The sequence below is a fragment of the Pan troglodytes genome, chromosome 1 (genome assembly GCF_028858775.2).
Source record: "Pan troglodytes isolate AG18354 chromosome 1, NHGRI_mPanTro3-v2.0_pri, whole genome shotgun sequence".
Lineage (NCBI taxonomy): Eukaryota > Metazoa > Chordata > Mammalia > Primates > Hominidae > Pan > Pan troglodytes.
Window position 1 is genome coordinate 50,437,878 of NC_072398.2, and position 16,940 is coordinate 50,454,817.

Consider the following 16,940-nt stretch of genomic DNA (forward strand, 5'->3'; position numbering starts at 1 on the left):
TTTGTACAGGAATTCTAACTCAAATAAAAGCAGGAAATACGTCAGCTAATTAAAAAAAAAACAGCAACTTGAACAATACTTGTCTCTCAGTAAATAGTAAAGACCATCACAAAATAAAAGGTATTCTTATTTGTTATTATTTAATAGAAGACACATTCTCTGGTCCATTTATATCCTGTATACAAATTAACTTATTTTGATTGTATCCATGCAATCTAAGACAATAAAAATAGAAAAAAACAGCCACATAAACAGCAAAGTGTTATTACTGATTTAATTGAATTGATTTGACATTCTCAGTCCACTGATATATTTCCTGAGATAAAAGTTGCCCTTAGTATTCATGAATCTGTAGTTCATTCTTAGTAATTTTAACATGAAAAATTGATGTGTTTAAATTTTCACTTTAATATTCATGTTTTCTATAAAATATTGTAAAATTCTAAGATATTATTGTTATACATATTTTACTATTATTACATATTAATGTGAATTTTGAGAAACTTTCCTTTGCATGATTTTCTCAAATTACAAAATATATTATTCTCTTATAAAGGACAGCAGGTTTAAAATGGAGCAAGGAGCATTGGAAATATATTTAAGGGGAGGGAGGGGCCAAATTTTGTTGTTAAATACCATATTTTATTGATTAAAGAGTTTGGCAGATTAATAGCTACAATTGTAAAATAGGACAACAGATAAAAAGAGAAAATATATAGTTGTCTTTTCTTCACCAAAAAAAACTAGTACTTGTAATCTGTGTATATAAATTTTTGGTGTACCATATAATCCCTAATTTTAAATCTCCTTTCATTATAAAGTGAGAGAATGAAATCTTAGCTATCACATTGTTGTTTCAATCCACTAGCTAATTTTTTTAAATCAGAAGAAAATAAGCTGTCATTTATTTATTTATTTGACTCAAAAAGAATTTTAATCTGACCCATGTGCCATTGTTATTGTTAACCTCTAGACATTTTAACAGCATTTTGATGGACCTTAAATCAATTAACACTATAAAGGAAAACATCTGTGGCTCTAATACATTTTAGAGTTACTCTTAATATTTTTTGTAAGGATTTTAAAATGCATTTAATTAAATAAAGCCACTGAAAATTCCATAATTCACAGTGTGTTAAAATACCAGATATTAAAATCACGTCAATTTTATTAACAAACATGAGGCATGCATATCTGTAAGAGGGAGTTATTAGAAAAGCCAGCGGAAGGAAATGTTTTCTTGCCATCAAATCCAGATGTTCAGTTCATAAAATGGAGGCCTAGAAAAAAGGCAAGTTATGGCACTGAATAACATTAAGAAGCGTTACCTCTGATAAAATTCATGGACAAAATAGATTTTTAAATAAATAATGCTTTACTTTTGTCTTAAAGTAATATTTTCTACTTTACATGTGGAATAGAATAATGGGTGAATTAAAATAAAAGGCACATAATTTCCTTTTCCACAAACACCTTTATGTAAATATTCATATGTTTTAAAATGTAAAGAATACTCTTTAGCAAAAAGATGATCAATGGGAAGTATTTTCTTCCAGACACTGACAAAACTTAAACTGGAGCGAAGATTCCACAAAAATCATGGCTCTATGGATGGCAAGGATTATTTTTTCTTTTCCTTGATCTGTTGCTCTTTAGCAAATACAGATGTTTATAGAATAGATTAATTACAAAATAGGAGTTCATGTTGACAGTGGTTGAACATTCTGTATTTCAGTATTTCAATTTGTAAAATAATTTGTGAATCATTTCTTGTTTTTTTAATCAAGATTTCAACTTTTATTCCAATTCTTAAAGTGAAAAACCAAATGAGAAACTAATCATAGTAGTGGTAACAAAATTTCTATACTCCTTTATAGTTTTCCAAATGCTTAAACAGTATAACAATTCCTCATATTATTTTGTTTTGTTACACTTAATGAAGTGATTTTACATTCATTTTCTATAACCACCTTATACGTAGACATGTAAACTAAATTAAAATTTAGTTTAAGAGAAAGCATTTTATTAAGGCTAACAAAAAAGTCCTTTGGATGCTTTGAGCATAACACATTTGTTCTTGAAAAGTGACTAATTAAGATAGATGGGAAGATATGTACAGTTAAATTGATATTAATAGAAAATACCTTTACAGTGTTCCTGAAAAATAGAATGTGACAAAACTGGCACAAATTTTACATTTGACAACTAAAGGTATTTTTATTATTCTTATTTTCTTGCCTTTGAAGTACTTCTTATATTGTATCTGACTTGTTCTACTTCCAGAATTTTGAGGTTCCACTTGCCTTTGATCTCTCAGTAGCCATTCCCAACAGTTCTTTCATCCACACCATCGAGCCGCCCTTGACATAACACCATCTTTTATTCTTAGAAAAGGGAAAATCTTTTATTTCAAAGGCTTTGGTGATTTTCCCTCATGGGTCACCCTGAAAGTATTTTTCATCTTCCTATGGGTGAGAACCTCTTATTCCTTGAGCCTCTGGATGGACTCCTGGGTTCCCTCTCTTCTAAAGTTACCATTCAGCAAGGAGGAATCACAGCTATTCACATTTCAATGATGCTGATTCCTCTTTTACCTAGATGGAATGCTATTTCTTTCATTTACACTTTATCCTTGAAACAATGACCAAAAAAAAAAAAAAAAGGGTAATATTTGTTTACATAATTGGATTAACATCTGAAAATGGATTACTTAGGTTTGCTAGGCTTTTATTATCTTTTATTGGATAGGTATTTAAATATCTCTCTGGTGCTTACACACAACTAGATTATTCAGCATTGGGAGTAAATTATGCTTTCTGATTTCACAAATGATAATGCCTACATGCACGATTATCTGCTTCTCACACACTAATACAGTGTTTGTATTATATGGGAGAGATTTCTCTCAATCTCTTCCCCCTTCCCCTCCTCTCCCTCCCTCCCTTTCTAGTTCTCTCCTAGTCTTTTAAATAAGGATTAAGCAGATGTGCTTAAACTGCGGCTTTATATCTACATGAAAATTAAGCAGCGACAGGAAGAGAAAGCTGCACAGCTTTCTCCTGTACTGAGATTTTTCAATACATTCTCACTATTGAGATCACAGTAAACTGCCAAAACACCTGATGCGCCCTTTTTTCAACTTAAGCAAAATATCATAATACAAAATAAATACCAATAGATCATATTTAAGTTACTTACTCTTTTGTTTTAACCATAATTCTGTTTTCCCTATTAAGACTAGTGACCAAGGATTGTACATTCGTTGAATAATCTGTAGAACTAGAAGCAATGTAGAAATAAATCTGAGGCTGAATAGCCTGGTGTGCATTAAAGCATCATATGGAGTGCCAGGCACATGAGACACTCAATGTTACTTCCCTTTCCTGACCCCTTCTTTCTCAACCTTAGTACTGTATTTAAAATTAGAACAAGGAAAATTAAATTGAGCTATTCCCTTTTAGGATATGACAACCAGTAAATTTTATGATAAATATCAGGAAACACAAATTAACAAATTTGCTTATGTTAAAGACAAGTATAAGCTAGACTATACAATGACATGAGCTTGTTAAATGAGATAACATTTATAAAATGTTAACAGAAGTGCCTGGCACAGAGTAAGCACTATTTTTTATTAGCTTTTTCTTTTTAGCTAACCACCAGTAAGTACAAAATTAAGTAGCTCTAAAAAAAAGTTTTAAGGAAACCTGCCAAGCCTGAGATCAAACTTACACACAGAGATATACACACACTGACAAAAGGATTTATCTCTATTTATGTGCAGTTTAATTTTCACGATATTAGATTCTACCTAATATCTGCCACATTGATAACAACTACTTTTTAAATTTCTCAAAGAAATGGAAGGTTTAATTTCAGTTTAAAAATAAACCAGTTATTTAACCAATACACACACACACACACACACACACACACACACACAATCCCAATCTGTTCAAGTATTGTCTTAAACAATATTTTAAAATATGTATCAAAACAAAACATAAGCCACAAAATGGTTCAACAGAGCATTACCTTTGCATGAAATTTTCAGTTAAATTTCTAATTCTTTAGTCTCTCAATATATTCTGTAGTTTTTATTAAAACAAATTATGTTAAGATGTACCTCTTTCTTTTTCTAATTGTTAAGCTAGCAAGGGATATATTAGGTAAAGACATCTAATTCTTCCAAATATTATAAATTCCTTAATATTACTTTTGTAACAATATTAAAGTTAATAGAGATATTTACCAATTGCATGTTCACAACCAACCTTTCTAGGGGAGACATAAATTCAGATTTTTATGTGGAATTTACTGAATTCTCACTATAATGCCAACCCTTTTCAACATTCAAAGCAAAGTATAGTTCTACTTTTTTTCACTGGCTACCTCTTCTCACTATCTTTTCCTAGCTCCTCCTTGTGTCTCTTCCAAATATGAAGTTTCCCAAGGCTCAGAAACCAGTCATCTGCTCCTCTCTACATGTTTATTTACACTGTCACATGCAGTCCCTTAGCTTTAAGCTCCATCTGAATGCAATGACTCCTATGTTTATGTCTCCAGTTGAGACCTACTGAATGGGCCTCAGCCTCTTATCTCCAACGGATTTCTTGACATCTCTACCACCTAATGAAAATCAGACATCAATAACAGCCCAAACATAACTCTGGATTTCCGACCCCCTAATTTGGCTCTTTCCCATCCCAGTGCTCATGGGGAAAAAAAGTCATTCTCTAAAATGTCTGTCTTTTCCATGCAGCCACTTCTCTTAATTCTATGTCAGTCTTTCCTTTCTTTCCACCTGCACTGCCAACACTTGGTCCAGATCACCATCCCCTTTCTCCATCCTCCCATTCAGTCTCCTCATAACTGCTTCCAGGCTTTGCCTTACTTCCAATCTATTCTCTTCATAACAGTCAAAGTGATCTCTTCAACACAGAAAGAAGATTAGGTTATTCTGTACTTAAGAACTTAAAATGGTTCCTTCCCTTTATACTTCAGGTAAAATTCAAGCTCTTTCCATTTCCATCAAGGCCCTGTGGGACCTGCCTTCTGCTTATCTTTCTAGCCTCACCACAACCTGCTCAGTTCTTACTCACCATACTACAGGTGCCTGACCTTTCTGTGCCTCGAACCTACCAATTTGTTTGGTTTTGCCAGATAACCTTTACTCTTGCCAGTCTCCCTCACATGGATCCCCATATTCTTGTCAGCCAACAAGTAGCTCAATGACTCTTCTTCATAAGGATCTTCCCCGATCACTCTGTCTAAAAGTGCATTCACCCCTAAATCTGGGTCTGGCCAGATTAAACTCTACGATATTACACTACTTAATTTTCTTCACAGCATTTATCTATAACTGAAGTTATCTCAATTTGTTGTTTGTTTTCTTGTTATCTCTCACCAATAGGAAGTCAGTTTCATAAAAGTAGTTACACTGTCTGCTTTCTTTACCACTGTGTCAACACTTAAAACAGTTTTTAGCTTAGCAGGGGCTCTATAAACAATTGATGAATCGATGAGTGAATCATCTCATTTAATATCTCTTGCTATTATTTCCATTTTACACACGAGGAAACTGAGGCTTTGGAAGGTAATTCTTCCCCAATTTTTCATCATTGGAAGTCTCCAGTGATGAAATTGGAATGGAATCCAGGCAAGATTTCAAAGACTGACTTCTTTAAGTACTTTAAAAGTAGCGATTGTCTGAATCCAACATTTGCACTAAAGTTTCTTCAAGTTACTTTTATCAGCTCCCTGACCTTTTCCTTTTTCTTTGGTTTATCTGTTTCCTTCATATCACCACTTCCTTCCCGTCAAAACTCTCAACTGATGTCTTATGCTTCATTTATGTTTCCTTAGCCATTACATACCTTTATCATACCTAAAGCATCAATAAGTAAATTCAGAAAATAAGAACATGGGTCATTGGAAAGTAGAAATACATAGAGTTTAGTAAGCATAAGTTAAAATCTTATTTTATAAACCAGACTATCTGGAAATCTAAGTCTAAGAAGTCAAAGTAGAATATTTGGCCTAAATTATATGATTGGAATCCACATTTATCAAATGAACCAAACAATAATTTTGTTCTGTTTTGTTTTAGTCTCCTCAAAGTTTAGCCAACTTGTCTCTGGAATAAAAAGTGTAGGATGGATTTACCTGGTTCACTTAATATGCTTTTTGGATGACTATGAAAAGATTATCTAGTGTCTACACTTCCTGGAATAAGATGAGAACCTTATGTGTTTTCCATGATCAAAGTGTTTAACAAAGGTCAAGTTACTTCCCTTGCACTTCAAAAACAAAAAAAAATCTAGATACTTTGGTGAATTATTTAATGTTTTTCACTTTATGTAATATCAAAAATGAGTTGGGTGGGGGAAAATCCATTCTTTCCATCATATCACTCACCTCAAGACAGACTCAGTCCTGTCCTTTGTTAGCCTCCTTTTCAGGATGATTGTAACACATCACATCAGTATTCATAGTGAAGACAAATTAATCAAAGATGTCTTTTTGTTTTTTATAAAAGTCATACAATCTTATGTGAATTTTACATAGATATAGAATATGCTAAAGATATAGAAGCAGCTCAGTGCACAATGGTTCATGTAAGTAGCTAAATCAGGTGAATGAACTTACATTCATATGTCACACGAACAACCTCTGAGAAATTACCAGCTCCCATTCAATCCTGCTGTGATTTGCCCATCATCACACAGTCATGTCTTAAATTCCAGGTTATTAAACTGACCACAAAGAAGATTGAGCAACCGAGTGGAAAATCTAGAATCTGGTCTATCTAGAATCAGATAGACCCCGATTAAGACCCCAGCCTTCACCCCACCCCCTACAACTCTCATTTGCTATTAGCTGGTGACCTTGGAAAATTAGAAAGACTACCAAAAAAAAGTAAGAATTTGTTTGTGTGCTGTGTATTTCTGTATGTTTTCCCTTTTCTCTCCACATAAACTTTTTTCAGAATAAATTACAAAACAAACAAACCAAAACAAAATAGGACTATTGTCTAGTACCTCTTCACATCTACCAACTTTATTTATTGAATATCTAATAATAATCTACACAACTCAGTGGCAGCACCAGAACTTCTATAATTTAAAAGTCTGCAAAGAAAATCTGGTTGTAACAGGGACCTGGAGGAAGTCTTGTAAGAATATAAGTTTTACTTAATAGATTATATATAGATCTTAAAATAGTGATTTTTAAATTTATAATTTATAAAACATTGATAACACCAATAATTATCTGTAGCAAGGTATACTGTTACTTTGAGGAGGAAGTTTTGGGGTGCTGATGAAGATTTTGGAAGATTTAAAACACCATCTCCAAGAAGCCACTGATAGAGAATACGGGCTTCATGGGATAGGTGTCCTCAGCCCAAATTACATGGAAAACACTCACAAAATAGTTGTTTATCAAATGAACTAATAAGTTAATAAATAACTGAATAGATCTAGTTGTCCTAGTCAAATGAAATACTCAAAAAGTTTTTAGATCCTGAGAACTGGAAACCTGAAATTCTTATTTTTCTATTCATTTCTATATTTTTCAAATTGTCTAGAATAATCAAGGTTTACTTGGGAAAAAATTGAACATGAAATTTCATACACAGCATGTGATCAAAAGATAGAGGAAGAAAAACAAAATGTTAGCATGGGCTCTAAGCAATTTCTTTTTCCTTCTATTTCTTGACATTTTCCAAATTTTCTATTATGTAGAAATTTTTACCATAAATAATTCCCATTAATAACAATAAAAGGACAGAATCAAAATTGTTTTTAAGAATTATTAAGTGCCTTCTACATACAGAGTTGGGTTAAGCTGACAGACCATTCGTTTGTTCAGCAAACAGGTACTGAGGACCTGCAGGCACTGGCAAATAAGCAGAGACCCAGTGATAGCCTACATGAGCTCACCAGTTGCTGCAAGAGAGCCCGGTAAAGAGAACTCCAAGAGAATTATTCAAAGGATCATCAGAGCAGAAGAATACCTATGCAGGTGTGAAAGGGGCTGAAGAGCAAGGGTTATACAAGTGGGATGGGGGCTGTCTAGAGGACATGATCTTTACAGTAAATTTGAATAGAATTTATAATTTGCACCATTGATAAAAAGATGTGGAGAGAAGGAAAAACAGCATGGCCAACAGTAGGAAGACCAAACAAGGTCACATTTTTAGAAAAATGCAAGTTACAAAAAGAGTCACAAAGTGGTTAGAGATAAAGCCAGACAAATCTGAAGAGATTCAATTACATATGTGTGTGCAATGCTAATTGTTTTTATTTTTCCTAAATGCACAAAGACCAAAGTAGGATGATTTGACACTTTCCCCACACACCATTTTACATTGAGAAGATTTAAAACTTATCACCTTGATTCTTCTCTTTACTTTTTGCTCCAATAATGAATAAGAAATTGGTACTAAGTGTGAAAGCTAATAAGAGGAATACCATACAAACGAATGAGAATTCAAACATAATAATTCCAGGCTATCAAGCAGTCTTAAAAGTGTTTCTAAAGTTTCTATTGGCTAGATAAGAAATAATCAAAAGTCTTAAAATTTCAAAATGAATCTAGCTCAAAGAGCTGTCAATCTCCACATTAATGTCACTGATAGAAATTTCAACACAACAAAAAATTGAGAATGGTTAATATTGCCCGATTTAAGTTTGACAAAAATGAAAAGTTACATAAATTATATTTTTTGTAGCATTGAGACACAAAACCAATTAAAAAAACTAAACTAGTGGTAGCCAAAACTACACACAGAAAATGTTTCTGGCCAAAGAGAAGAATTTAAATGGTTTTGGAAAATTTAGATCTGTATTGTTTGAAAAGAAGAATTACCTTTAGAAAAGTAATAATCACAAAGGAAAATTCCAAGCATAAGCTATATTCAGTAGAACTTGACATGGGTAAAATGGATTCATGAATCTAATAGTTATTGTAAAAATTAAATGAAAGTGATGCTGCTAAACATTAGTTCAGTAAAATTAAAATTAAAATGGAAAAACTGCCAAGGATTTCACTAGGTAATATATATAATCATCAGGGAATTAAATTGGTCTAATGGAGTTTTTTTCCTCCCAAATTTATCTTTAAGGAAAACTCATAAATGTTGGTATATTCTAATTAAATATTTGTTTTCATAAAAGTTGAGCCAAAACATACTTGGTATCAAATCACGGGTTCAGTATATTTTCTACCAATAGGAGCTTTTAAAAGAGGAATGGACAAAGGTGAGTTCTGCCTTTTACAAAGATTATCCTTGTAATGGTGGGTATGGACACAGTTAGGATTGAAGGCAGGTGAGACTTCAGGATATTTTTACACTAAGAAATCCCTGGCAAAGTAGAAGTGTGTGGTTTTACAAGCTATTTAGACTGTAGAATCTGGAGAAGCCTGAAAAATCTCTGAAATAAAGAATGCAAAGTTAAAAGAATTCAAAGGCCTATAAGGGATTATGCCTCTATCACTTAACCTTAAACTATCCCTTTATCTGCTCACAGTGTCTGAAAGGAAGAGATATCATTTGGAATCAAGTTTATGCTAAAGGGCTATGTGCTCCGATTTCATGGGCTCACATGAAAAAATTTACTTCTCAGAGTATCACATAATTTCAAAGCATTTTCACAAATATTATAACTTTTAATGCTTACAACACTTTATAGATGAGGAAATTGGGTCTCAAGGGTGAAAATTGATTTAGCTAAAAATCACAAGATTCATAGAGTTAGATTTTCAAAATATTTATCACTACAGATGTCATGATGTTTCCCAGCTTGGAATGGTTTCTGCCTCATTTTCTATTATGCTTAATACGTTTTATCTATAAATTATTATATTTTTCATCAAGTGGATGTGTTTAAAATATAGTGGCCACACTGTATTGCCATGATATTTATTGTGATTTTGATATTGTCTCTTAGCATCATTGTTATTTGTATAGGTTTCTCTAAACTATCTCTTGAATGCCCACAGACAAATTGTACTGTAATTTAAAATGCAGAGAATGTCTTCTTGTCTATCAGCGATTTCTATCAAGTTCGCTATACCAGCTGTTCATATCCTAATACGTATGACTGTGTTACCTGAGTTACCCTCAACTTTTGCCTTCTACTCCTACATTAGCAAATCCCTATTTTGGAGGGTGGATGGTTTTCTTCCAGGTATGCAAATTTTGATTATTTTCTTAAATAAATGAATGATGATCATTTATACTTCAGTATAATTGCATTGTAATTACAGTTTTATAATAAATACCCTGTATAGTAGAAACTGAAGTTTCAGTTAGGTGGCTTTTTCCTTTCAGACACTTGACTCATTTTTAGAGGAAATAAATATTGAATCTTTAAATACTATAGAGTTAAGCACCATAGAATATATTTGTTTAAGCTCGGTCTCTACTAAAAACTCTAATAAAAACTGATAATTTTGCTGATTGTCTTTTAAGAAATCAATCAATTGAAGGTACTATGAATGGATATAGAAGATGCTTGTTTACTTCACTAATATTGACTTTATGTGTATTTATTCTTGTCCTGGATGAAAGAGTAGGAAAGCTTTTGTTTCTCTATTTGTTCTTGTTTTTTGTTGTGATTCCTGAACATATAATTCTCTGCTTATAGTAGTCATTCCTAGACTCTTTTAACAGACTGATATTGAAGTAGCACACTGACATACAAACAGGAATGAAGATTAAATATTTTAGATAATAATTAGGTATTTTCTAATATAAATATTGGTTAGAGCCATGTACACAAAATCCAGTGATGGCCATAATTTTTATTCCTGTATATGTGGGTATTATATAGAAATAGGCATCAAATCATATTGCTAAAGTCTTGCCATATTTTTTTCTGGTGTATCATGTCTTGAAAAGTGGGGTCTTTATGTATGCAAAAGTCATAGCACTAACCCTTTGGTAAAAGGCCACTGCTATGGGATTGAGTGTCTAGTACTTACAAAGATATTTAGACTAGACAGAAATTAATTTTAAACTGAAGATATGTTAAATTTCCATTCTAATTGTTTCCCATGTAAATAACTACATAAATCTATAAGATGTCTACAAAAAAAATCAAAGGTCAGCACTGATGAAAAATTTCTCTCTCTGCACCAAGGTGACTTATACACACATGGTCTGAAGATGAAACCTTGCCTTTGTGAACATTGTGTATTTACGAAGAGAATGAATCAACCTCAGTACAAATCTCTGCCCCTTACCTACTCAGATTGACATTCATCACCACACTATCTGAAAAGAAATTATTCCCAGCTCTCTACAAACTTTTGGCATGCAAATAATGCAACACCTAGGGTGCACCATATTCCATCTGCCCTTGCAAGCAATCCCAGAGCATTAGCATCAGTGTTCAAACCAGCAATTGCCATGACTGGACCTGATCTGTTTGTGTTACCACTCTGCTACATTTGTATTTCCCTCCCATTCCTTGCTTTTTCTCCTATGGCTATGTGTATCTGAAAAATAAAATTGACCCCCAAATTACATTACCTAGAATGTCCAAAGAGCAGATCAAAGAAAATTTAGGAAAAACATTCTCAAACTATGAACTTTTAGGAAGTCAGGAGGATCTTTCCAGACGAGAGGTGAGATAAGGAGAGTAAGAAAGGGAGCAAAGAAAAAACAAACAAACAAAAACAAAAAGGCAAGACTGTAAACATCTAGATCCAAAATCAACTTAATTTAATCTGGACAAAATAGTCCTGCTGTCTTCATCCTCCCACTTTGCCTCTGGTTAATTTTTTTATCTCATATTCTCCCTCTTTTTGACTTCCCTCTTTGAAAATTTTCCTTTCCTTTGTCACTACAATCTGCAGTTTTATTTTTTTTAATCTATGATTTATTCAGTGTCTGGTGAAAAATTAGATATGGGAACTATGCGTTTATGCCTTTTGTGTCTCCTATACCTGATTTCATGTAGGTTACAATGTCAAGAAATCTACTAATTCACATGTTATCATCATCATCAATCATCATCACAAAAAAGAGCAGATTGAAATGACTTGAAAAATGCCAAGAAAAGGTGATAAAAAGTGTGCAATTCAATGGAAATATTTTGTGGCAAAAGTGACATAAGAGAACATAATAGAAGAAGTAGGATTTGCCCAGAACCTTAAACACCTTGAGAAAGTATAGAGGTGGGTATTAAAACTACCTCCTGTTTGTTTTCTTTTAATCAATCATAGAAGAGAAAGAAAGAAAGAAAGAAAGAAAGAAAGAAAGAAAGAAAGAAAGAAAGAAAGAAAAGAAAAAAGATCCCTTCCCAGCTCCAGGCCTAGCCCCCAGATCATTAGTGGAACCAGTTTCTCTGGCAAAAAAGATTAGAATTTATACCAAAGGCAATGAGAAGAAATCAGTAACCCTTCACTTTTTATTTTACTTTTTAAGCTGTAGATTACATTAAAAAAAGGATGAGACTTCAGACTGATTAAAAAACTATTACAATTTTACAGGTGAGAAATAATAAAGCCATGAATTAAGATGATGGCAATGGAGGTGTCAAAGCAAGAATTTATTAGAGATTATTACAAAGCAAAATTTCAGGACTTGGGGAGCATGTTAATATCTGGATTTAGGAAAGGTAGTAAGTTCCGTGTTTCTGAGGGATGAGTCTAGAGATGGAGAATCAGAGTGATCAACACATAGTAGGCAATGATACGTAACCAAATGGAGAAAAGAGAACACAGGCGAAGGTCTGAAGTTCATGGGAATGCCAAATAGACAAACATGGAGAACCGATAGATAGATAGATAGATAGATAGATAGATAGATAGATTGATTGACTAGTATATATAACCCACAAATATATAACTAGTTTATGTGTGAGTATCTACATAAAGAAATATATGTTCAAGTATATGAACAATGTAGAAACATCTATATTTCTATACTGGTTAATTGTCACTGGTGAGAGGATAGCAAATAGTCCAGAACAAAGAAAGAACTAAGTTCAAGCTAACTACTCTGCCCCTATACTTACTTACACAGACCAAAAGAGAAAAAGATAATATAGGCCCTAGCCCGTAGTCTTTCCTGTAACAAAGTACATTTCAAACTTTAGCAATGATAAAGGTCACAGGCAGGTTTTTAGTAGGACATTTTTTTTCAAATTAATAAGTAATTCTAATCACATTCCCAAATCTCTAAATTATGGAGTATTTAGAACTTAATAGGACTGTTTACCAAATTCAATTAAATAATTTTCATTGAATGTCTGTGATGTGCAAGACACAGTCCATGTTTATAACATGAGATATATATTTTTAATACAGATGGAAAAATGAAGAATTATGTCCAGGAAATGAGTCTTAACTGTTATGACTCATAACAAAACTCATCATATACCTCACATACCATAACTCATATACTCCTAACTGCCATGCTATAGTGTGGTAGATCTGCCTGGCATTACAACTTTATTAGAACCAGAGAACACTCACCCTCACCTGCCTTCTTAAAACCATCATTGTCCCCTAACATTATTTAGAAATTCTAAACAAAGTTTGGCTTCCAGTTGCCATGGCAAAGAGGCACAGAGCAAGAGGATTAGGAAGTCTTGAGTAAAACTGAACCCTGCCTGGTTGTTGCCCTGGCAAAGATTAACTTTGGCCTTGTCCGTGTGTGCATTTTAGATATTAAATAAAATATTTGAATTGTGCATAGAGTTACCATTGATGGCTCTCTACATTTGGCTCTATTTCTTTATGCCTTTACAGCATACAATATAAATTTTGTTCCCCAAAAGTTTATTATTTCCTGTAGGCACTAAACTAATTTTAACACGTTAAAATGAAACATAGAATCCAACTCATTTGTTGCTAAAAAAGAAAAATAAATAATTTAAAGCATTAAGAATTTTCCAAATTATACATTAAATCACAAAATGTTTCTTGCAACTTGAAAGGATTATAAACAATATTTGCAGATACAAATGATTATATCTGTAAATGTTTTTCCACAAATAAGCATATATCTCAGGGAGTCTACAAATGTCTTTTAGAAAAATGTTTGCTCTCAATATTTATGTGAGCAACTGAAGATAAACTTGAGTTTTCAAAATAAATTTATGTATATCCATTTATTTGCTATGGTATAAATCATTCAGCAAAGTTGATATAAAGGTTTCTAGACCCCATCATATTATTTCAATTATAAATTCAAAGATGTGTCTTATGGTTAAAAAAAATCCTGTAATAGAATGAGTTGAATTTTTATTCACAAAGGAAATATTTCACACTCTGATTTAAGCATATAATAGGATATTTGGTCTATTCGGGAGGTTGGGAAGTTTGCCTGGAATAAAAAGCAATGGAGCTAGACCTGAAGAAAATAATAGAAGTTAAATGAATATGAAGAGAAGAAAAATATTCTGGCTTACAAAATGTCTCAGTATTTCTTTATGCTCATTTAAAAATGCTTTTCGACATTTCCTGAGTGGGAATTTTAAATGAAAATCTGTTCTGATTTGTGATAATATACATATATCACTTCATTGAGATTATTATTCTTTATAATTTACTTTTTATTATCATAAGCTTTAAAGGGATGGTAATTTGATAAACATTTTCTGTACTAAGACAAATGCTGCAACTATATAGATTTTTAAAAAATTCACCTTTGCAATAAAAAGCAAAACAGCCACAACAACAACAACAAAAATCTTATGTTGTTTTTCTTTCCTCTCTCTTAGGTTACTCCAAATAGAAATTGTCAATGTAACATGCTCAAGAGGTAGCTACTTCCCTGACTTTCAGAGGAAAGAAGAACGGTAAAAGTCAAAAAAAGACTTCAAAGTGAATTGTAATAAGCAAGTTGTTTTAAAATACTTTTTATACTTTTTGGAATTTCTATTAAAATTTTATTTTCAATGTCCTTTTAGATACTACATCATAAAGAGAAATATTAAATATTAATTATTAGTTACATTCTATAATCTATTGAAATGTACTCATGATTCATATTGACGCCGCTCAAGAACTATCCATTGAATAGACCATAAATGTGCAAAGATTTCAAACTTTAATAGGCACTGGAAGTCCAACTAGTTGCATTTTCCTACTGAATACAGCATTTGCATGATTTTTAAGAGTTTAAATATTTCTATCTCATCAAGGCTGTAATATTTACCCACCACCCAGGAAGGGCGGTGGCTCCACAAGAATTTCTAAAGCAAAAATGTATTAAAACTATTAACAAGAAACTAAAAACTTGATTTAAAATACATTCTGTGATAAAAATTGCAGAAAGTTAATATTTTACTAAATATCTCAATATATTTTTGAACTATTATATACCCAAGTATTCAATAAAATATGCCAATTAAATTCAAAATTTGAGGAAGCAAACTTCAGGTCTGAAAAGAGGGAGTGGCTTACATACAACCAAAGCTGTTTTATGACTTTTTAAAAGATCAAATTTGTTAAAAGAATAAAAACTCACTTATTTTATCATTAAAAAATTCTCAGGCTTTTATAAATGTGTGTTATTGTCACTTTGGAAGTTAAGTAATAATGTTGCTTTTGTAATATCTTTGAACAGTTGTAAATAAAGATACAGATAGACATTGCTTTCCTTTTAAAATTGTATTTTTTGTCCCGAAACATTTATGTCTTTGTAAACAGAAACAATGTATTCTGTCACACAACTAGCTACGTCTCCCTGAGACAACAATCTTGATGGTTTACAGCAGGCTTCTCACTTCCAGTTACCAACACATTTAAATTATTTTTATGTCTATTTCAAACATTCCTCCAAAAGAGAAAAAATAATTTAAAAAATATTAATATCCTTGTACTTACCTGTCACAAATACTTCTGTGTCCAGAAAGGCAAAGCCAAATGCCAAGAGTTTAAGCCACAAATACATGGTCATATCTGGAAGTCAGCCGTGTCCCTAAGAAACAGCATGCGTCCTTCTGAAAAGCAAAATAATTGTTATCTCTGTAGAAGTTTTTCTCTGTAAAAACGAATCAAAAATGTAAAAGTAAATAAATAAATGCATACTCTCCACTGTTGTCTTATCAGACGAGGAACAATTTCCTCCTCTGTTACCCTAAGAACAAACCACTTGCTAGCTGCATGAACTGCTAGGTGATGATGTCAGATTCGGTTTTACTAACTTCTCCAAAAATACTGTAAGGGTCCTCTTTGCAGGAAGTCAAAAAAGTTGTTCTAAGTCAGTAGAATGGCATTGCACTTCCTTAATTCAAGTAATTACACCAAGTTAGAAAGCCTTTTAAAAGATTTTCCCATCAAGGAAGATGTTTTTAAACCATCCAGATAATGCTCCTTTACAGTATCCATTACCATTTTTTTAAATTAAATCCCCACAAAATAATCAATAATTTTCTTACTTAAGAGATGAGAAACAGATTCAGCATAAGTATAACAAAATGGGGGTTGGCAAGATGACTTAGTAGAAAGTATCAATATTTGACTTACTGAGATGGCCAAATGAATGAAAAAACTACTAATCTGGTTATTTTTGGCAACCCAGTATCATTTACCATTAGGGCATTCAAAACTCAGCAATATGACAGTTTTAGCAGTAAAACCCATTTCTTATGCAAAAGCACTTTCAGACAGCTTAACAGTTTTGCCCCAAATCTTTCACAGATATCCTTGTGAAGCTAGGAGTGGAATCAGAACGTCATTTCTACTATAGTTACAGCAAACCCTGCTTCCAAAAACTAATGTTTCTGTGACTGAAGATGTTCTTGGCGCTACTGATGAGGGAAAGGACAGTGAAAACCAAGAGATATCTTTAACAAAAGTTAACTTGTTTCCTTTTTCTCAGCAATACTTTTTCAACTTTTTTAACAAATAAGACAATGAATTGTATTAACACAATGCTCTTCACCATTCTGATGTTCTTAGTTAAGTCCATCTATTAG

The 16,940-nt window shown here is 32.4% G+C and overlaps 1 protein-coding gene across 10 annotated transcripts in view; it reads right to left on the reverse strand.

Annotated features, from left to right (window-relative positions):
• The window catches only part of PTPRC (protein tyrosine phosphatase receptor type C), a 118,811-nt gene extending 102,073 nt beyond the window's left edge, over positions 1-16,738 (reverse strand). For 4 of the 10 annotated variants that reach the window (XM_009440392.5, XM_009440387.5, XM_001141776.8 and 1 more), the window contains exons 1-2: positions 16,051-16,707; positions 15,847-15,962 (exon numbers count right to left, since the gene is read on the reverse strand). In XM_009440392.5, coding sequence (XP_009438667.1) covers positions 15,847-15,919 — 73 coding nt within the window. In that variant the 5' untranslated portion in view covers positions 15,920-15,962; positions 16,051-16,707. Of the gene's footprint in view, positions 1-15,846; positions 15,963-16,050 lie in introns of all 10 variants that reach the window. The other 6 variants (XM_063793986.1, XM_063793977.1, XM_063793988.1 and 3 more) reach the window with 5 other exon arrangements.
• Positions 16,739-16,940: the final 202 nt, after the last annotated feature.